A 24,095-nucleotide genomic window follows, 5' to 3' on the forward strand; every position below is an offset into this window, starting at 1 on the left:
GGCCTGCACCAATCAGCTGGAGATCTGCTACAGGCTGAGAGGACACGCCCACTGGAGACGCTCCACAAGACATCTAAGATGGAGTACAGACAGACACACACAAGTAGACACACACACAGCGAGACGGGAGAGAAATACCACCAACACTCATGGCCATAACAAACCCCAAGAAGGATTTTATTTGTTTCCTCTTAACAGAGGTTCATGTTGAATCCAGATTTTTTAATTCCATAATAAGGAAGTAGTTTAGAACCAAATCAGTTTGTCATGTTACTGACTCTAATCTCAGAGACACTGAGTTCTCTGTTATTAATGAACTACTGGTGGAGTTTGACAAACACAAACACAACTCTGCTCCATCTACAGGTCAAATGATAGAACTACAGGAATAAACAGCATTTAAAATCCACACAGTAGATAATAAAGAGTATGTTCTGGACAAGTTAGAGTCTGACTGTTAACAATCTGGACTTCACCTCCTTTTTACTCAGATATATGAACTAAAGGAGGAGAAGAAGAAGCTGCAGGAGGAACTGGAGACCAGAAACAAAGAGATGGAGACCAGAAACAAAGAGCTGGAGAAGATAAAAGATGAGGTGAAGAACAAGCTCATAGACATGGAGAGAGAAGTAGTTTATTCACACACATCATTCAAAGTAGATTCTTCATATCAATACCTCCTTCACATCAACCAAACCAGTCTGACATGGACAAATAGAAACAGACGAGATCAAAAAGACACTTAAATCTAATAGTATATCTCCTTCTAGCCTTTATTGAGATGGTTATTTCATGATGAAATGTTTTAAACATCAGTGGGACAAGCTGAGGAACCACAGGTAAAAATACCATGTCTCACCCAAAGATGGCACTGCAGACATAGAATAAAGACTAAATATATGTGATGAGTGAGAATAAATAATAATACATACACATACATGCATACATTCATATACATATACACACCTATACACACACAGGGTCAATTATGCAAACAAGTACATATCACAATTGAAGAGCCAGAGGAACATACTGTAACAATTCACCTTTTCGGGTTGAAGTTACTTACACACAAGGATGATTATTTCCCTTTAAGTGAAATGAATACTATACAGAAAGTCTAACCCACACTTTTCCCATAAACCCATAGAAAAAACACACAAAAATCTGTCATGGATATATGGGATCCCTCATTTAATTAACAGAAATAAGGTCTTGTTTTATACTACGTATATCTAGGGAAAAATCACCATCTAACGAAGAACTTAAATTTGGACCCTTTTAACCCCTCTTAAATGTCTTTTAAATTATATTAAGTTCGCCCGACTCCGCGGCCACAGATGCCATATTATCCAATCGTCGCTGGTGTCCAGATGAAAAATAAGCAACAAGTTTGTTCCAAAAAGAGCAGGAGAAAAACAAAAATGTGCGATCGATCGCTACTGGTATACCAGGACAAAGAAGAAAACAAAAGCCTCGATCTCACCCGGATCCAGACAGAGCGATAAATCCCTCCAGGAAAGGCTCTCCTGTGGAGGGAACAAAGGACTAAGTGTGGACCTATGGCAGAACCCAAAAGACCTGGCTTGTCTAGTTAGCCAAAAGGAAGTAATTTTAAATAACCTTTAAGAAAAGACATTGGCGAGCGGGCTACAGGGATCATACTCTATTGTAGATTGTTCCGGCGGGTCTCTTGTGTGAATAAGAACAGCATTCATTAAAAGAAGAGCTAGAACTGTGGAAACTCTATGGTAGGAGAGGAAACACCAGAGACTGAGAAAACCAACAACAGGAAGAAAGAATCAGTCAAGAAATAAAAACTACACATTAGTAGAAATGGAAGAAAACATGAGAGGACAAAGTGGAAACATCTGAATGAAAATAATAAAAATAGTAAAAGGCAAAGAAGAGAAAAAGAGATAAAATTACTGTAACAGGAGAATAAAAAGACCAACAACTAAAACAGTAAAATAATCAAATAAATAAATAAATAGTTGAGACTCAGTTCAAAGTCAAACTGTAAAGGCAGATCTTGCGTTTTCTTTTTAAATATCAATACTAAAGTCTACTGGCTTGTGATGCTGTTAAATATTGATAATGATGATGCAAAAATAAATTGATTTCATGAGGATGAAGAAGAAAAATGTCTGTGGTTTAAGTTTGTGGCCCAAGTGAAGGAGTTCAAGTATCCTGGTCAGACCTACGTATCCACGTAGGATTTTCCTCTTTCACCTCTGACTGCTTTGAATGAGAAGAAAAGAGAAAAGAACATTCATGAAGGAGGTCTGTTGTTAATCTCATCTCCTCTTTCTGTCTTCTCTCTCCTCAGCTGGAAAAACTAACTGGTGACAACAACAAGCTTCAAGAGGAGAAACATCAGCTGAAGAAGGAGATGGAGAGAAGAAACAAAGAGATGGAGGAGATAAAACAGAAGGTGAAGAACAAGCTCATAGACATGGAGAGAGAAGTAGTTTATTCACACACATCATTCAAAGTAGATTCTTCATATCAATACCTCCTTCAGATCAACTAAACCAGTCTGACATGGACAAATAGAAACAGATGAGATCAAAAAGACATTTAAATCTAATTGTATATCTCCTTCTAGCTTTTATTGAGATGGTTATTTCATGATGAAATGTTTAAAACATCAGTGGGACACACTGAGATACAACCCATGCGTCTTCTTCAGGGTTTAACTCTGAGCATAGAATCGTCTTCAGTAGATCAGGTAATCACACACCTGGTGAACAGGCTGAGGAACCACAGGTAAAAATACCATGTCTCACCCATAGATGGCGCTGCAGATATAGAATAAAGACTAAATACATGTGATGAGTGAGAGTAAATAATAATACATACACATACATGTATATATATTCATATACATATACACACCTATACACACACAGGTTCAATGATGCAAACAGGTACATGTCACAATTAAAGAGCCAGAGGCACATTAGAGCCAGTACACACTGATCAATAAACCATCAATCACACTTTAATTACTTTTCATACAAAATGTAGCGCAAAGAGTTTTATCACCACCACAGACACACACCTTAATAATGTGTGAATAAGAACAGCATTCATTAAAAGAAGAGCTAGAACTGTGGAAACTCTATGGTAGGAGAGGAAACACCAGAGACTGAGAAAACCAACAACAGGAAGAAAGAATCAGTCAAGAAATAAAAACTACACATTAGTAGAAATGGAAGAAAACATGAGAGGACAAAGTGGAAACATCTGAATGAAAATAATAAAATAGTAAAAGGCAAAGAAGAGAAAAAGAGATAAAATTACTGTAACAGGAGAATAAAAAGACCAACAACTAAAACAGTAAAATAATCAAATAAATAAATAAATAGTTAAGACTCAATTCAAAGTCAAACTCTAAAGGCAGGTCTTTAATGATTTGCTTTTTAAATATCAATACTAAAGTCTACTGGCTTGTGATGCTGTTATATAAAAAAATGCTGAACATTCCAAGAGCTGGAGGAGATAAAAGATGAGGTGAAGAAAAAACTCACAGAAACATCAACCTGCAGCATTTTATAATTAAATGTTTATTTCAAATAAAATATGAAGGAAAAACTATTTAGTTGACATCAATAAGAATAAATGACATAAATGTTGATTCACTTCAATAAATAGTTGAGAAAGAAAACATTGAAATCCACTCAGAGGAAACATCATGAACAAGACTTGATGACATCTCAGAGAAACACTAAACAGAACTGATCAGGAATGAAATCTGTCTTCATCTCTTCTTTCTACCAGGTAATGAAGCAGATCAACCAACAGGAAGAGAAACATCAGAGAGAAATAAAGGAGCTGGAAACAGAGGTTCATGTTGAATCCAGATCTTTTAATTCCATAATGAGGAAGTAGTTTAGAACCAAATCAGTTTGTCATGTTCCTCAGTCAAAGTAAATGTTTCTCATCATGTCTCTTTATGTGACTTCACTCTCAGTGGGAGAAGAAGCTCAAAGAGGAGGAGAAGAAAAGAGAAAGAGCTCAGAAAGAAGTGGAGACACTGAAGAGGAAACTGGAGACTGAGGTTTGTCTCTTTCTCCTGAGAATCATCAAATCATTTTTCTATTTTCTATCAGATTGTGGACAGCAGAGATGGTTCTAAAACTGAAGTGTTGCTCATTGGTTCTGAAACCAGAGACAGAAACTCAGCAGGAAACTGGAAGAACTGGGAATAAACTTAGAGTCAGATCTCAGGTCTGAGGTTCATGTTAGAAACATGACTAAGAACACATGGATGTTTGACTTTTTAACTGATCCCATGAACCACAAAGATTTTATTTGTTTCTTCTTAAGACGCCTTCATTCATCCTGCAGTGGAGAAATTCTCATTGTTAACAACAGTAGAGACATTCAGCAATCACACACATTTAGCTCACCACAGACTCCTTTAACCTTCACATTAAACATAATTTCCTGGCAACAAAATCTTGTGAAAGAGTTTTGTGAAAATGCTGAGTGGGTAGTAACTTTGGAAAAAAATAGTCACAGTGGCTGGTGAAGAAAGAAACTGAATGTCACATGATGATGCTGAGGAGAGTAGGCTTGAAGCACTTCACCTCCAAGCAGCATCTTCTTCTTCATGTCAGAACATGAGGTTCAGTCAGAATCACTTTGTCAAAATTAAACTTTATTTGCATGTTAACTTTGGTGGTATGGTTCTGTTCTGGGACCCCTGCTCTTCAACATGCTTGTATGGGAAGGGCCAGGCAGAGGAACCTTCCTGGCCTTCAGGAGCCATCGTGAACACTGACAGCAGGGGGCGAACATGAGGCTCTGGTTGGGGACCCTGCTCCCCTTGTGCTTTACTTCACTTCTGCCCAAATTTGAAAAATGGCCTGGCCAACTGTAATGGATGCAATAGGACAACTCTTTCCCTCTTCTCAATTTTTATTCATTACTGGAGGAAATATTGGGGTGAAAACCTTCAGACAGAAACAGAAATGTGCAGCCGTCATCACTCTCTAATAAATGTCTTACATACTTTTAAACGTTTTTAGCAATTTATTCAAATATTCTAACTTTGACTTAACTTTTTAAAAGGCAGAATATTCACTGTTTTAATCTTTATGTCATTTAATTACCTTCACTGCTGCATGAATACATCAATCTGTCCTAATAATGAAACCGCAATGACCTCTGCTGTTAGTAACAAAACCCATTTATCATCAATATAATTCCATTCAAATCAATTATAAATTTAATTAGTATAATTTCAGTTCAATACCAGTAGCTTCTTCATGTCCTTCTTCAGCTTCTTCATGTTCAAACTATGTTCAAGAAATGTGAATGAGAGGGAGAGAGGTAGGTTTAGCTTTTTTTTGCACTGAGCCAGATGTTAATGGGAATTCCTCGGGAGAGAGTGAGCTCAGCTTTCCACAGAACATTAACACACTGACCTACCATAGCCTACGACGTAGGCCCTACGTTGCTCTGTCAGCTGGGATTCAGAAGACATGCAGGTTTGCTTCAGTAGAACATTTTTGCAAGTCAAACTTGACGTTGTATCAAAGATTATTTGATCCATGTCACATATTGTGTCTGCAATAGTTTGACTGCTAAAGAGGCCATTAATTAATTAATTCTCACCAATAATTTAACACAGAGTGTTTGAATACTTCCTCCTGGGTTTTAACATCAAATCAGAACCATGGACAAAATGGCCGATACCAGAGGAAGTGTTGTATATTGATGTGCTGAAGAAAGAAGTGATCACCGCTGACAAGTCTTATCTTGCATTTAAAAAAGGTTTATTACAAGAAAGAACAATGTCAAAAACTCAGACAAATCTCCTTCACCATCTCTGTCCACATCTAAGGTGGTCATAATGATTTGGCGGTGTGAGTGACTTAGTGTTCCATTATGATGTCAGCAGGTACACAGCTGTTGTGTTAATGAAAGTCTCCCTCCTTAAGTACTGCAGCAAACATGATGAGCAGGTACACACCTGCTGTTAATTAGCCCCTCCTCCCTATATGATGCTGTCACTATGAGCTCCTCCCTCCTCCTCTGTAACCATGGTTACGGCCCCTCCCCTGCTCTCTCACAGCTTATATTATATTATATATACAGCTTATATATATTATGTTGGTTCCATACACGTACGAACACCTCGCGTTGCCGTTTTTAACCCCAAATCTGATCTTTATTTAACATGGGAGCGGATGGGCGGGATGTTGGTCGCACTCCTCGCTCGGAAGGGCCTGGAGTCCAAACCGTAGGACATACACGAATCAGAGACACACCATCGGAAAGCCAAAATTTCTACGTTTTTATGTAATTTTTATTTCTGTAGCTCTAAATATGTGGCCTCTAGACAACTTTGAACCACTTTTTTTCGGTTAAAACAGGAAAATCCTCTGGCTAGAGTGCGATTAGAGTGCGGCCATAGGGTCCCATGTTAAACCATATTTTTTTTACCTTTTTCACCCAAACATAAACTGTGACTGCGACCAAACCGTAGCAGGTACAGAAACACCGTTTTGTGGAAAAGAAAGCTACACTTGTCGTGCCTCGTACAAACTTTTCAGAATTTCTCTACTCCAAAGCATGGAAGAGTAATCTCTTGCAACAGGAGAATAAAAAGACCAACTACTAGAACAGTAAAATAATCAAATAAATAAATTAATAGTTAAAACTCAGTTCAAAGTCAAACTGTAAAGGCAGGTGTTGAGTTTTCTTTTTAAATATCAATACTAAAGTCTACTGGCTTGTGATGCTGTTAAATATTGATAATGATGCTACAAAAATAAATAGATTTCATGAGGATGAAGAAGAAAAATGTCTGTGGTTTAAGTTTGTGGCCCAAGTGAAGGAGTTCAAGTATCCTGGTCAGACCTACGTATCCACGTAGGATTTTCTTCTTTAACCTCTGACTGCTTTGAATGAGAAGAAAAGATAAAAGAACATTCATGAAGGAGGTCTGTTGTTAATCTCATCTCCTCTTTCTGTCTTCTCTCTCCTCGGCTGGAAAAACTAACTGGTGACAACAAGAAGCTTCAAGAGGAGAAACATCAGCTGAAGAAGGAGATGGAGACCAGAAACAAAGAGATGGAGACCAGAAACAAAGAGCTGGAGACCAGAAACAAAGAGATGGAGGAGATAAAAGATGAGGTGAAGAACAAGCTCATAGACATGGAGAGAGAAGAACAAACTCACAGAAACATCAACCTGCAGCACTTTATAATTAAATGTTTATTACAAATAAAATATGAAGCAAAAACTATTTAGTTGATATCAATAAGAATAAATGACATAAATGTTGATTTACTTCAATAATACAGATTCCCAGTGCATGTGCATGAACGTAGATGAAGAGGATTTATCCCTCGGGGAGTTAAAAAAGGAAAACTGCATGAAAATGAACAGCGGTAACAGCAGTAATGGATAAATATTTACTAAGATTGAATTTAGTTTGATAGATACAAGGCACATATAGATGCAGATATATTAGTGAATAAATAAAACTCATGAAATATCATGACAAAGGTCAAAGGCTAAATAGGCTAAATAACTAAATCGCCTACATTTTAAGTACAGTATCTGAAGGTAAAACAAGTGCAGCTGAATTAATAGCAGCCTTATCTATATTTATGCAGTATTTATACTAATATGTATTAGTGTAATATGTTTAAAGGGGGGATGAGTGGAAGCACTGGGTGTCAGGTGTGACTGCTGAACATTTTGGGTTCAGTTAAAAGGCCCTTAGCAGAATTTAGCCTCGGGCCCCATGAAGGTCTGAACCGGCTCTGATTGGTCAGGAATGAAATCTGTCTTCATCTCTTCTTTCTACCAGTTCATGAAGCAGATCAACCAACAGGAAGAGAAACAACATAAATGTGTCACAGTTTCAAATTAACAATTTCATCTGTAAGAGTGTTTGGTTTTTATTTCTTTTTGTTTGTTTCTTGTCCTGCTTCACTTCCTGTTTTCCTCTGATTCCTTCTCAGCCTCCAGAGCCTGACACCAATCAGACGACAGTGAAGGAGGAGGTTAGTAGTTTCTATCAGACTCTAGTTTGTTCTCATTTCAAAGTGTTTCTGTTTAATTCAATATTCAGATCATTGTCTTGTTCTAAGGAGGTTGATGTTGGTGGTCAACATCTTCTCTCTGCTTGTTAGATTTGTGAGATACTTCCTCATGTTCTGTCGTGTTCCTGAGTTCTTGTCTAGATTTTTTAGTTTGTGGATCTCATCTATGTTTGTATTTGTGTTATTTTATAACCTCCAATACTTTTAGTTCCAGCTTCAGTTAGTTTTGAGTTTCTTTTGTTTCCTCCTCTGGTGTCTTTATTTGGGTCCTACTACTTCCACAACACACACAACAAACACAACACAACACAACACAACACAACACAACACAACACAAACAAACAACAAACAACACAAAACACAACACAACACAACACAACACAAACACAACACAACAACAACACAACACATAAGAACAAACACAACACAACACAAACACATAAGAACACAACACAAACAACACAACACAACACATAAGAACACAACACAACACATAAGAACACAACACAACACAACACATAAGAACACAACACAACACATAAGAACACAACACATCACAACACATAAGAACACAACACAACACATCACAACACATAAGAACACAACACAACACATAAGAACACAACACAACACAACACATAAGAACACATAAGAACACAACACAACACATAAGAACACAACACATCACAACACATAAGAACACAACACAACACATAAGAACACACAAGAACACAAAAGAACACATAAGAACACAACACAACACAACACATAAGAACACAACACATCTGTCCTCAAGAGTGTAAGAATTTTTTTCCAGAGGTAAACAAGAAGTTAGTTCCCTGAACCACACAGCAATAGCGGGTTAACCAAAGTTTTTCCGTGATATGGCTATTGTTCTTTTCGCTTTCAGAGAACACAAATTTATAAACATTTTTCATGATGCTTTATTCTTTGTCCGTCTGAGTGAAGACCTAGCAGAAAGAGCCTGAGTTCCAGTTCCAATCTAACCTCAACCCCAAACGCACTCACTCATGGATAATGCCAGAGGCAGTGAAATAAAGTTGTTGTTTTTTTTGTTTGTTTGTATGTTTTACCCCACATCTATTGCAGGTGTCTGGGATATTTGAATTGAAGTTGTTTAATTTTGTAGGAGTGATATAGACCCTAATTAACCAGTTATATTGCAGGAGTCGTAGGCGGGTATTACCTGCCCCTGACTGAGCTGCTTTACACACTTTATGCCAATGGTTGAGTGATAGTTCCTCCTATAGATCTGATTTCCATGCATTAAATTTAGATTCAGAAGAATCAGGAGAGACATCTTTCAGTAAATTATAAAATTCAGAGATGATGCCTTTACCAAAGGGATTTTTTGTTTAAATCTTCTCCTGTATGGTTAGTGCCGGACACAACAGAGTGGGTTTGCTTCGTTTTGATAAAATTCCTTAGCTGAAGGTATTTAAAAAAAAATTGTGAGGGATGTTATACTCTCTAATTAACTTTACCATAAATTTCTTTTACTTGTTTTACCCCTTATACTATCTGCCCACCATTTGAAACCTCCATCTGAGAATCTTCACTTACCGAAGCTGTGACAACCAACCCCACACTGTGACAAAAAATAAATAAAATCCATTTTGAATCTAAAGATCCTCCCTGGGGCTTGAACCCAACTGTCCTGTATGGTTGCTGTAAGTTATTTAAAAAAATTATTTTCTCATCTTTTTTTCTGATAGCTTGGGAGGGCTTAGACCTGTTAGCCCATATATACCAGGCGTCCCTGTCAGGCTAACATTACTGTGTGTGTTTTACAATCAGAATCAGAATCAGCTTTACTGGCCAGGTATGTGAACACATGCTTAATGGTACAAGAAAATGAAAACAACGCTTAGAAATAGAGAAATGGAAATTGAAATAGACTTTCAGAATAAACCACACATCTATACGTCTGTATATAGTATATACAGTGAATATGAACAGTAGTATGTACAAACAACAACACTAAAAAGGAAAAAATCAACAAGTACCACAGAGCACATTACTAAGGCGACCCTCTGCGGCGCCATCTTGGATGGTTAAACAACAACTCTAATCTCAGAGAGACTGAGTTCTCTGTTATTAATGAACTACTGGTGGAGTTTGACAAACACAAACACAAACACAACTCTGCTCCACCTACAGGTCAAATGATAGAACTACAGAATAAACAGCATTTAAAATCCACACAGGAGATAATAGAGAATATGTTCTGGACAAGTTAGAGTCTGACTGTTAACAATCTGGACTTCACCTACTTTTTACTCAGGTCAATGAACTAAAGGAGGAGAAGAAGAAGCTGCAGGAGGAGATGGAGACCAGAAACAAAGAGATGGAGACCAGAAACAAAGAGCGGGAGACCAGAAACAAAGAGATGGAGGAGATAAAAGATGAGGTGAAGAACAAGCTCATAGACATGGAGAGAAAAGTAGTTTATTCACACACATCATTCAAAGTAGATTCTTCATATCAATACCTCCTTAACATCAACCAAACCTGATCATAGATCATAACAAGTTTTAACCTTTTTTTATAAAAAAACACAAAAAATAATGATGCAATCAAATCAATTTTATTGATAATCTTTGCATTTCCAAGGCTCTAATTACCACAAAAGTCCCATCCACCAACTGTTTAGTTTATGGAAAATTATGAAGATTTTGTCATCTTTTGTAAAAATGTTTAAAACTTGGTATTTTCAGACTGGCATTCAAAGAGTTAAAATCCTGAAAATTATTGAACTTTTGGTAGTTTTGAGCAGGTCTGAAGTTGTTTAAGTGATTTATGGAATAAAATTAGTAACGTTTTTGATGTATGATGATTTTATGGCTGATTTTTGCACATGTACATTTTTGCCATGAAGGTGTCCAGAGGGTGCAAAATGCATCACAAGAGTATAAATTCATGCAACAAGCTGTAACTAGTTAAAGTCACATACTTCATTCTTCTGGTTATTTGGTGGATTATCTCATTGTGTTTTTCTATGTATCGCCTTGTCCCCTAACGAAATGGCTGACTGTTAACAATCTGGACGTCACCTCCTTTTTACTCAGGTCAATGAACTAAAGGAGGAGAAGAAGAAGCTGCAGGAGGAACTGGAGACCAGAAACAAAGAGCTGGAGACCAGAAACAAAGAGATGGAGACCAGAAACAAAGAGCTGGAGGAGATAAAAGATGAGGTGAAGAACAAGCTCATGTTCATGGAGAGAGAAGTAGTTTATACATCAGAATATCCACAAACTAAATCTTTTATATGAATCCGTCCTTCAGATTAAACGTCAAATGTGTTGTTTAGTCTGACAAGAAGAAATAGAATCAGTGATGATAAAATCTTTTTTTTGACTTTAATAAATTCTTCCAGTTGGAGAAAAACAAAGCTGCTGCTTCCAAGTCTATCTGGCCTTTCAGGGTAAGTGATCACATTATAAGAACTATGATACAATCTGTATGTACATCATTTATAATCTTTACTGATCTCTCTTCATTCTTCTCAGCCGTCTAGACCCAAGAAGAAGAAGAAGGAGGAGGTTAGTAGTTTCTATCAGACTCTAGTTTGTTCTCATTTCAATGTGTTTCTGTTTCATTTAATATTCAGATCATTGTCTTGTTCTAAGGAGGTTGATGTTGGTGGTCAACATCTTCTCTCTGCTTGTTAGAAGGTCAGAAGGTCTGACTATGTTCTAGCCAGAATACTCTGTCCTATCTCCTAGCTCCAATAGACTGGTATGATGTAGGCCACCTGCTGGATCAACGCACAAAGAAATGATTTCATCAGAGACAGAAACCTTCACATATTTGACTGTAATCTCAGAGAGACTGAGTTCTCTGTTATTAATGAACTACTGGCGCAGTTTGACAAACACAAACACAACTCTGCTCCATCTACAGGTCAAATGATAGAACTACAGTAATAAACAGCATTTAAAATCCACACAGTAGATAATAGAGAATATGTTCTGGACAAGTTAGAGTCTGACTGTTAATAATCTGGACTTCACCTCCTTTTTACTCAGGTCAATGAACCAAAGGAGGAGAAGAAGAAGCTGCAGGAGGAACTGGAGACCAGAAACAAAGAGCTGGAGACCAAAAACAAAGAGATGGAGACCAGAAACAAAGAGATGGAGACCAGAAACAAAGAGATGGAGAAGATAAAAGATGAGGTGAAGAACAAGCTCATAGACATGGAGAGAGAAGTAGTATATTCACACACATCATTTAAAGTAGATTCTTCATATCAATACCTCCTTCACATCAACTAAACCAGTCTGACATGGATAAATAGAAACAGACGAGAGCAAATGAAGATATTTAAATCTAATTTTAAATCTCCGTCTATGGGACACAACAACAACCTTTGAGCATTTTCAACTTCACACAAACTTTATGTGATGTCCTGTCCTCTGATTGGTCCTCATGCATCAACAGTTGATGTTGAATTGTTCAATGACTGTGTAAATCAAGACAAAATATCACAATTAAAGAGCAAAAAGACAGTTTTGAAAGTCTCTCTGTCTGGAACTGATCCCAAGATCCATGAACCACAAGAAGGATTTTATTTGTTTCCTCTCATTGATTCACATGAGAAGAAGTAAAAATAAGACAACATTCATGAAGGAGGTCTGCGGTTAATCTCATCTCCTCTTTCTGTCTTCTCTCTCCTCAGCTGGAAAAACTAACTGGTGACAACAAAAAGCTTCAAGAGGAGAAGAAGAAGCTGAAGAAGGAGCTGGAGACAAGAAACAAAGAGATGGAGACCAGAAACAAAGAGATGGAGGAGATAAAAGATGAGGTGAAGAACAAACTCATAGACATGGACAGAGAAGTAGTTTATTCACACACATCATTCTCATCAGAAACAACAACACAGTGAAAGTTAAATGTGTGCACATATACAAGTCTTGTTTAAATCGAACAATTTTATATAAATACGTCCTTCAGATTAAAAGTCAAATGTGTTGTTTCGTCTGACATGAAGAAATAGAATCCGTGATGATAAAATCTTTTTGTTTGACTTTAATAAATTCTTCCAGGTGGAGAAAAACAAAACTGCTGCTTCCAAGTCTTCCTGGTTTTCTTGGGTAAAATTATCACATCATAAGAACTATGATACAATCTGTATGTCAATCATTTATAATCTTTACTGATCTCTCTTCATTCTTCTCAGTCGTCTAGTTCCAAGAAGAAGAAGAAGGAGGAGGTTAGTAGTTTCTATCAGATTCTAGTTTGTTCTCATTTCAATTTGTTTTCTGTTTCATTTAATATTCAGATCATTGTCTTGTTCTAAGAAGGTTTATGTTGGTGGTCAACATCTTCTCTCTGCTTGTTAGAAGGTCAGAAGGTCTGACTATGTTCTAGCCAGAATACTCTGTCCTATCTCCTAACTCCAATAGACTGGTATGATGTAGACCACCTGCTGGATCAACACACAAAGAAATGATTTCATCAGCGACAGAAACCTTCACATATTTGACTCTAATCTCAGAGAGACTGAGTTCTCTGTTATTAATGAACTACTGGCGCAGTTTGACAAACACAAACACAACTCTGCTCCATCTACAGGTCAAATGATAGAACTACAGTAATAAACAGCATTTAAAATCCACACAGTAGATAATAGAGAATATGTTCTGGACAAGTTAGAGTCTGACTGTTAACAATCTGGACTTCACCTCCTTTTTACTCAGGTCAATGAACTAAAGGAGGAGAAGAAGAAGGTGCAGGAGGAACTGGAGACCAGAAAAAAAGAGATGGAGACCAGAAACAAAGAGCTGGAGACCAGAAACAAAGAGATGGAGACCAGAAACAAAGAGCTGGAGGAGATAAAAGATGAGGTGAAGAACAAGCTCATGGGTTTAGAGGTTAGGGTACAGATAGGGAGAGAACATCCACACTTTGATTATACTTTGTGAAATGTTTACTTCATATAAATCAGACCAATAAAGAATAAGGATAACAGAGACTAGAAAGTAGCTTTTAATACACAAATCAGCTCAGACTGAATTAAAGATGCATTTTTGTTCTGTGATGATAGTAATCAAGACATACTGAAGTAATTTATTTCCTCTTGAGTTTAAATGTGACAGCTCAGAAACATTGGTGGAAACGATGCAGATGTTAAAGAAAACTCTGGTCAAACACTGAAATCCACTCAGAGGAAACATCATGAACAGGACTTGATGACATCTCAGAGAAACACTAAACAGAACTGATCAGGAATGAAATCTGTCTTCATCTCTTCTTTCTACCAGTTAATGAAGCAGATCAACCAACAGGAAGAGAAACATCAGAGAGAAACAAAGGAGCTGGAAACAGAGGTTCATGTTTATTCCAAATCTTTCAATTCCACGATAAGGAAGTAGTTTAGAACCAAATCAGTTTGCCATGTTGTCGAAGGAGGATACTTTCATCTCCTTTAGCCCAGGATCTGTATACCTTTTGGAAAGGATAGTCGATCTATGCACAAATCACGCAACAATTTCTCACATTTAGGTTATTTATTTCGCACACAGAGAATAAGTATTGATTCAGTGTTAAAACTTCAACTTATCCACCTTAAGGGTAGAAAAAACGAAGCCATCTAAGCAGACACAGTGGCCTTGTTCTACCTAAGCTCCACCCGTAGATAAATGGCGGAGTGCTGCCTTTCATGTATTCAGTGATTTTCCATGTGTAGTCAGTTGCCGTTAGCTGATTTGCGAAATGTGAAACATGTGAAATATCAGAGTGTGGTGTACCATAATCTCATGAGCAAGGTGCAGCAAAGCAGTAGACCACTCCTTATATGGTGTAGCAGAAGTAGCAAAAGTAACATTGTTTCTGATTTCCCCAGTGTTATACACAGGCCCAAGGCCTTTCTTAACCCCTTAGAATCCAACAATGTTCCTCAATGAAAGTAAATGTTTCTCATCATGCCTCTTTATGTGACTTAACTCTCAGTGGGAGAAGAAGCTCAAAGAGGAGGAGAAGAAAAGAGAAAGAGCTGAGAAAGAAGCGGAGACACTGAAGAGGAAACTGGAGACTGACTAAAAAACTCTGATGATTGAGGGATAAAATATAAATCTCATAAATCTATCTGATGTGAAAGGGCTAATCTGTGGATGTCGTCTCCTCCCAGTCAGAGGAAATCAAACCTGAACAAACACATCTACAGAATCCTCTGACAAAGAAGAACAACCAGCAACATTATAGATGAGAAACACAACGACTCAGATCTTCCTGCAGAAACCACACGCTGCAGAGAAAGTCTCTGGAAACACTTGTCTCCATTTTAATGGATAAGTCAAGTTTGATGTGAACATTGGTTTGTTTAAAGACTTTTACAAACAAGACAAATGTGCATCTGTTGTTTTTATGAAGTATCTTAAAATTTCTTTAGATATCGGACCAAACTGACTTATCTCTGTCTATTAAAGCCACTGAATAATGACCTGAACACAATGGTGCCTAGATGAGATGAGGAGATGGGTTGTTAGTGCCAGACACCGGTAGATTTTTGGCCATAGATTGTTTACATAGCTAGAAATGTCAAAGCTGAGTGAAAGCTATGGAAGCTCAGCCCAGGGGAAACAGTTTCTGGAGAATATAAGGAGGATATAAGGATTTTCAAGCTGAAACAAGTTGTTCTCTGGAGGCAACACATGTTGATAAGCTGTCTACCTACAATACTCAATAAACTTTGTTCTTCACGTCTGAGCCTGACTGGTCCAAAGTCTCAGTCTCCAGACAAACTGAAATCTGTTTCCTGAATATCAGCTTTTACAGTCTTTATTATTTTATAACTGGCAACACTGTCAAAGTTCACTCAGAAAACTGAACTGATTAAAGTCAACACATAACATCTCCATGTTGTTGGTTTGTTCACATTTACAGGGAGATCCTCGATGGTAATTTAGAAGTTTTTATATTATTTGAATCAAAAGCTGAATCTAACAGATGAAACCTTGTTAATAAACCGGAGCTGGTTGAGGTCAGTGGTCGATGGAGGATTTCCAGATGTGTTTGTTGACAGAAACTTCACTCAGCAGGTATGTTGTCTTCTGATATTGATTTATCTTTTCTGGGTTTCCTTAGTTCTTCTCAAAGTGTCTCTTCATTCTGAGCTGTTGGTGATTTTAAACCAAAGCTAGATTGAAACATGAAGTGGAGATTTATTTTCTATTCCTTTGTGTCAGTGAGAAAGTGTTGATGCAGTTGTTTGGATCTTTGAACAGAAAGTTGGAAAGTTGGACAAACTGTAGGTGACAAATGTGAATGTGTAAAATAATCCTAACAGGAGGATTCACATATGAAAATTTAAACTTCACTGTAGAGGAAACAGAAATGAAAGTATCATTGTCACAGACGAAGGGAAAAGTCAAATGCTCGACTGCTGCTTTACAATAGTTTTTATGATTATTGCTGGTTTTATTGAAGCTGAGGCCTGGAGTTGTTGATCATGTGGCAAAGAGGGCGGGAAATACTGCACGAATAATGTAAGAGGGAAAAAGACCAACAACACCACCTGGGGAATTCCACCCCAGGAAATACTACTACAGAATATGAGAGTAATAGAGATGTATTGTCAGATTTAACCAAATATTTTTCATTTATGATCGAAAAATTAAGTAAGCAAGGAACTGCAAAAGAGAAAATGGTTAACAATTCAAAATAAAGTCCAAGAACTAACAGGAATAAAGTAAGAAATACTTTTATTACAATCTCAAACAAGGGACTGACAATACAATCTAAAACATCAGCCATACCTATTAATATGTTTAAAACTCAGTCTAATATGAAATAAATTACTAAGGGTGGAGTGGGCAGAGGCCACTAGTGGAGGGGCAGACTACACTGAGGGGTGTCTAGGGGTTCTACCATTACTCACCTCAGTGAAACAACGACACAGCAAATTGAGGCAAAAAACCTACTCACCATCTTGAATATGGGCTCACTACACTGGAGCATGTCCAGATATACAGGAAAAAGAGGGGAATCAACTAAAACAGGATCGAGGGGTTACTGATTGGTGGGAGTGGTTTGGGAGGAGTCAAACCTGGAGGTGCGTTCACAGAAACTACTCAACAGTAACCTGTTCAAATGGCATACTCCACTACAATCATAATGTGTGTGATTTTCTAACTTTTTAAAGCTGACTGTACGTTAACTTGTGATGGATCATCTGCTTCATTTTCAGGACTCTCTGATTCTTCAGATGGAAGGTCTGTTCCTTCACTTCCTGCTCAGAACCATCACCAGTTTGGTTTTCTGTCTCCTCCTGACTCACTGTTCTAAAGGTAACTAATGAACAATACAATATTTGGTAACACTTTCTATGAAGGTTGTATTTATAATGCCCTATAAATGCACTCATAATGTTTTATAAGGTTTCTATAAAGCATTATAATGGTCATTATTACCATCTATACATATTCACAAGTCGTCATAACCAACTTCATGATGCATTATGACAACTGGTTATGAATGATTATAATTTTAATCTGAATAGTGCATTATAAATGTCAATATCTGCCTAGTCACTTGTTCATTTTATGATGCATCATAACTACTTTGCTTTGCTAAATGTGCATAGTGATGCATAATGAGTTTTGACTTCTACTATAGTGCTTTATATCTGTAGTTATAAGTATATGTAATAAAGTTATAATAATGTATACATCTCCCTACAGCACACAGTTATAAACAGCTATGCAATATCATAAGTGCTATTTGTCAGCTCTAAGTAAAGTGACAAGAATATGACACTATTATTAACAGATATAAGTTACTATGAGTAATTAAAAGGTGCAATGAACTAAGTCCTGAGTCTGGCATCTTTACCCCATATGCACAATGTTAATATCATAGGTGTTATTTGTCAGCTTTAGGTAAATTAGTGTAAATGAGGTGTTGTGGATATAAGACTATTATAAACAAATATGAGGCGCAATGAAATGAGAGCCTGGACAGTAAAGACAAAAGGAAGGCATTTAGTTCACTTTATTTTCATTTAAACCAACACACATAATCAGAATAATTATCAATGCTCTGAGCACATTACACAAACACATGAAACACGTGAAACAGGCCACAAAAGTGGCACGGCGTGGTCCTAGAGATGTGGCTCTTAAAAGTGCCTTTGGGTTGGTGAGATGATTCAGGGTCAGAGGTCAGGAGATGGTTTGACAGCAACTACAAGAAGAACAGAGGCAAATCTTTAGTGCTCTAGCTGGGTTTGTTTTTATGCAGAAAGGTTTGATTGAAAACACATAAGCAGATCACGTTTTTTTTTGTTTAAAGCAGCGTAATGAGACATTGTGTTACCGCATATCGTGCAGGCAGCGCAGATTACCCGTAGGTGGCTTAAGCTAGCTACACGAAAGTTACCAGACACGGCTAGTTTTAACTCACAAATTAGATGGTTTTCATATTCTTGCGTTTAATGATTGAAACCATTCGAAATCATTGCTTTAATATGTAAACGATGTGCCTCATGTAAACTAAGTAAGGCATTAGCTCACAAAACACTAGCAGGACAGAGAGACAACCTACCTGTCCCGGAGAGGACTCAGCGGAGAAAGGAAAGAAAAGCCGCTTTACGATTAGTACATACAGTCAATGCTTTACGACAGTGGGAGGAGCTGAGGAGGGAGGTGGATGGGGTCAGGGGTCAGGGGTCATGGACTAAAGAATGACACTTCTACAATAATAATAATATAAATAAAAACGATATCAAAATAATATCTGACGGCATTCAATAAATGCGGACATTTCTAGCGATCCTGTATAAAGAAGCGGTTAAATGCCAACCCGGTCTCACAGTGGATGTGAAACTGTCGCGAAAATTAATCTATTGTTTGGTGCCTGCCGATTTTTCTCAAATTTTCATGCCGCTCGAAACGAATTTCAAACTGATGTATTTCAATTGGAAGTTATTTCGTGCTATGAGGACGACTGTCAATGGGACACTGCGCAATGAAGAGGTTTGATTTTATTTCATTTAGACTAGATTTGTAATGATCTTATTTCGGTTTTTAATGTAACGTCAATTTTGCTGCAGGATTCGGCACTTTTAGATTCGAAAAAAAAATAATGGTTATTTGTTGTATCGGTCTTTATTTATATTATTATTATTGTAGAAATGTCATTCCTTAGTCCATGACCCCTGACCTCTGACCCCACCCACCCACCTCCGTCCCCAGCTCCTCCCACTGTCGCAAAGCATTGACTGTATGTACTAGTCGTAAAGCGGCTTTTCTTTCCTTTCTCCGCTGAGTCCTCTCCAGGACAGGTAGGTTGTCTCTCTGTCCTGCTAATGTTTTGTGAGCTAATGCCTTACTTTGCTTATATGAAGCACATCGTTTACATATTAAAGCAATGATTTCGAATGGTTTCAATCATTAAACGCAAGAATATGAAAACGATCTAATTTGTGAATTAAAACTAGCCGTGTCTGGTAACTTTCGTCTAGCTAGCTTAAGCCACCTACGGGTAATCTGCGCTGCCTGCACGATATGCGGTAACACAATGTCTCATTAGGCTGCTTTAAACAAAAAAACGTGATCTGCTTATGTGTTTTCAATCAAACCTTTCTGCATAAAAACAAACCCAGCTAAAGCACTAAAGATTTGCCTCTGTTCTTCTTGTAGTTGCTGTCAAACCCTCTCCTGACCTCTGACCCTGAATCATCTCACCAACCCAAAGGCACTTTTAAGAGCCACATCTCTAGGACCATGCCGTGCCACTTTTGTGGCCTGTTTCACGTGTTTCATGTGTTTGTGTAATGTGCTCAGAACATTGATAATCATTCTGATTATGTGTGTTGGTTTAAATGAAAATAAAGTGAACTAAATACATTCCTTTTGTCTTTACTGTCCAGGCTCTCATTTCTTGTGCCTCATATTTGTTTATAATAGTCTTATATCCACAACACCTCATTTGCACTAATTTACCTAAAGCTGACAAATAACCCTATGATATTAACATTGTGCATATGGGGTAAAGATGCCAGACTCAGGACTTAGTTCATTGCACCTTTTAATTACTCATAGTAACTTATATCTGTTAATAATAGTGTCATATTCTTGTCACTTTACTTAGCGCTGACAAATAGCACTTATGATATTGCATAGCTGTTTATAACTGTGTGCTGTAGGGAGATGTATAGAATTATTATAACTTTATTACATATACTTATAACTACAGATATAAAGCACTATAGTAGAAGTCAAAACTCATTATGCATCACTATACACATTTAGCAAAGCAAAGTAGTTATGATGCATCATAAAACTAACAAGTGACGAGGCAGATATTGACATATTTATAATGCACTATTCAGATTAAAATTATAATCATTCATAACCAGTTGTCATAATGCATCATGAAGTTGGTTATGACGACTTGTGAATATGTATAGATGGTAATAATGACCATTATAATGCTTTATAGACACCTTATAAAACATTATGAGTGCATTCATAGGGCATTATAAATACAACCTTCATAGAAAGTGTTACCCAATATTTAAAAGGTCGGAGTTAGACTTCGTCAAAATACATATATCAAAATCAAAATAAAACAGTTGGGTTTAAAAACATGTTGTGGTGATAGCAGCTGGATGAAGATTTAACCTGAATGAAAAGGCTCCTCATGTACAAACCAATGAAGTTGAGACATTGTGGAAAACATAACACACTACAGACACCAGATATTTAATGTTCACAGAGATGTTTTTTCAGTAAATATTGATTCATGTTGAGATGAATGTCTGGGACAGGGTCATGTTCACCACTGTCTTCCATCATCTTTCCTTCAACCAACACTCAACACTAATAGTTGAAAAGTTGTAGGTGTAATTCTTTCCCATTCGTGCTCCATCAATGATTCATGTTGTTGTATTTTACTCTTTGTAATGCACCACACATTTTTACTACAAAGTCACACTGTTGGAACAATGTTGAGAATGTGTCTAGACATTTTCTCACTGAAATAAACTAAAGACTTTGGTTGGATGGCACCATGTGTCGCTCCAAAACCTCATTGGAGCATTAATGGTGCCTTCACAGACACTCTAGGTAATAACACATCACCCTAACCCTAAGGCACCACCATATTGAGAAAACCTTTATTTGCCTCTATGGGGCAATGAAGGAAAAACAGAGCAGACAACAATGACCTAAGACTGAGTGGAAAAGCTCTGTTAAAATAAGTAACATAGAATAAACATAGAATAATTGTTGAAAGCACAGAAGGATCAGAATATTTTCTATCTTCTTGTATTTGTTTTGATCAGTATTCAGTATTCTGATAAATATCTTATACAACCTATTCTTAACTAGCAAAGATTTTTCAGAGGATTTTCTGGTAGTACTATTCTTTTTAGTTTGATTGCTGTCCGACGGAAAATACTTGTTAAAAATATAGAGTTGAAAGGCATAAAGAAAGACTGATATGCCTGTTCAGCATGAGCATGAATATATATATCATCCCAGGGAATGTTATCAATCATCCCCTCAAATCGGTCAATATTTCTTTTGTCAAACACTCTCAAGCTTGAGACTTTCTCTCTTTCCTGACGGCTGACTGAGGTCATTGATGCAAAATGAAATACAGGAAGATAATCAGATATATCAGAATAAAAGACACCAGCCTTTCCATAAAATGTTGAAAGAGTTAGTAAATATGTTATTAATGAGGGTTGCAGATGAAGGAGTCAGTCTAGTAGTTTAATAATGAAGGCAAAAAAAGAATTAGCACACATAATGTTCAGAAACTCAGCAGTTCAGGACTCACGGTTAAATAGTTTAATATTGAAATTACCCATTAGAAAACATACTTTACCTTCCTGTGCAGGTTTCTGGGATGATAGGTGCACAGTGAGTTTATCAAATCTTAGGTAGAAAATGTCCCTCTTCTCCCTAGCAGCCCTGGAAGGAGATCTTTTTTCCTCAGTCTGACAGCTTCAGGAAAGTCCTCATTTATGAAGATGTTAATGGCTTTAAGAGCTTTGGCTTTCCTGAGAACCTCCAATTTGTACTTATAATGTAGAAACTTTACAAAAACAGGCCTGGGTCTAGTGGACAATGACGAAGGTCTTCCAGTCCTGTGGGACCGATCTAGATCAGCTGTACTATGATCGACCTGGAGCTTCTCCACCAGCAGCTTCTTCACTTTATCCTGAGAATCAGACATATTTTCAGCCTCTCAGTCTTTAATTCCATTCTAAACAATGATGACATTGTTTCGTCTGGACTGGCCTTCTGTGTAGTCTTATCACGGAGAGTAGCAAGACTTTTGCTGACAGTTTCCAAATCATTTTTGGTTTGTTTGCAGGTGTCTGCACATGTCTTGCAATAGGCTTTGATGTCATGAAACTCCCTTTGTGTAAATTCCAGAGGAGCCCTGAGATCGTGGACTTCTGTCATCAGTTCCCCAACTCTTTTCTGTTTGAAGAATCAATAAGGATTTCAACACAGGATTTGAGGTTTTTCTCCTTTTGAGACATATGGGACGCCTTTTGTTGCTCAAGTAATTCACATACCTGAGCCATGGAAACAAGTTCATCAGAGTTTCAGTGGGTTTTGCTTTTGGTGGCATTTCATCTGTCCTCAGCTGTTTGTTTGTGGCTCTTCATTTTTCTCCTTTCGTGAAATGAAGTGCAGCTTCTAAATCTCCTGGGCTGTTTGAATCCTCTGTTTTTCTTTCCAGGTCAGTCTGAGTCAGTGGATTCACTTCAACCAATTATAGCAAGAGTTGGTGATGACGTTGTTCTACCGTGTCAAATCAAGCCTTCAGTGGACGTTTCTGAAGCAACGTTGGAGTGGAAGAGGTCGGACCTCTACATCCTGGTGTGGCGTAATGGTGCAGACCTTACAATGCAAAAAGATCCGTCCTACAGAGGAAGAACATCTCTGTTCCCTGATGAACTGAAACATGGAAACATTTCACTGAAACTCTCTGACGTGAAGCTGTCTGATAAAGGAACGTACAGATGTTACATTGTAGAGATGAATAGAGAGATGTTTGTTGAGCTTGTTGTTGGTGAGTAGACGTATAAAGTATAGTCCTCTGACATCAACTCTGTCCTGAAGTTGAGTTTTACTTCCACTGACTCTGGTTTGAAACATTTTGTTTCTCAGCTCCAGATACAGCGGCCTCACCCGTCATCAGTTTATCAGGGATGGACAGAGACAGAGGAGGAGTGGTGTTACAGTGTGAATCCAGAGGCTGGTATCCAGAGCCTGAGGTGTTGTGGCTGGACGCTGAGGGAAACCTGCTCTCTGCTGGACCTCCAGAGACAGTCAGAGGTCCTGATGACCTCTATACTGTCAGCAGCAGAGTGACTGTGGACAAGAGACACAACAACAGCTTCACCTGTAGAGTCCAACAGAACAACATCCACCAGACCAGAGAGGCTCACATACATGTTCCAGGTAGAACACGCTTAGAGAACGGACCATGACATGATTTTAGTTTGACACAGTTTGTGTGTGATTGTGTAGAAATGTCATGTAACTCTGTGTGTTTTCATTTCAGATGATTTCTTCTTGTCCTTGTCCAGTTCTGTTGTTCTTATCATCACTGCTTTGGCTGTTAGCTTAGCTGTTAGCATCATGCTTATTTTAGCATGTGTCTTCTTTGTGTGGAGACAAAATAGAACCAGTAAGTTACAGATGAGTCACCACATTAATGATGTAAAACACCAGCAAATGTCTTTTCTAGTTGAATTCAGCTGCTTTGATTTTACACAGAAACCAAGAAAAGATCCAGAGATGAAGCTGAAAGAGGAGAAAAGCTCCTGACAGAGGAAACAGTGAAGATGAAGGTTTTAGAAGAAACTAAGGTTGAGAGGGAAAAGAAGTAAAAGATTAAAGGTTTAGATTGATCAGTTTGAAGAAAGTTTGATCAGTAAACCTGCTGACTGATCATCATCCATCTGTCTGTCTCATAGCTGACAGAGAAATATGAGAAGATTAAAGAAGAGCTGCAGAAAACCAAAGAAGAACTGAAGAACAA

At 37.6% G+C, this 24,095-nt stretch overlaps 1 protein-coding gene and 1 long non-coding RNA gene across 2 annotated transcripts; both read left to right on the forward strand.

The window, feature by feature from the left end:
• Window positions 1-14,295: 14,295 nt before the first annotated feature.
• On the forward strand, window positions 14,296-23,367 carry LOC125016236 (butyrophilin subfamily 3 member A2-like; the record flags this gene model as incomplete). Its single annotated transcript, XM_047598585.1, has 5 exons — window positions 14,296-14,416; window positions 15,039-16,126; window positions 17,275-17,374; window positions 22,788-23,120; window positions 23,219-23,367. Coding segments are annotated over exons 3-5 (564 nt in total), but the record flags the coding sequence as incomplete, so codon positions are not given.
• An 80-nt stretch (window positions 23,368-23,447) lies between these two features.
• LOC125016772 lies at window positions 23,448-24,057 on the forward strand. The gene is made up of 3 exons (XR_007113755.1): window positions 23,448-23,512; window positions 23,616-23,741; window positions 23,831-24,057. It is a non-coding gene; the product is annotated as an uncharacterized LOC125016772 (long non-coding RNA).
• Window positions 24,058-24,095: the final 38 nt, after the last annotated feature.

Source organism: Mugil cephalus, chromosome 1 (assembly GCF_022458985.1).
Source record: "Mugil cephalus isolate CIBA_MC_2020 chromosome 1, CIBA_Mcephalus_1.1, whole genome shotgun sequence".
NCBI classification, from domain to species: Eukaryota; Metazoa; Chordata; class Actinopteri; order Mugiliformes; family Mugilidae; genus Mugil; species Mugil cephalus.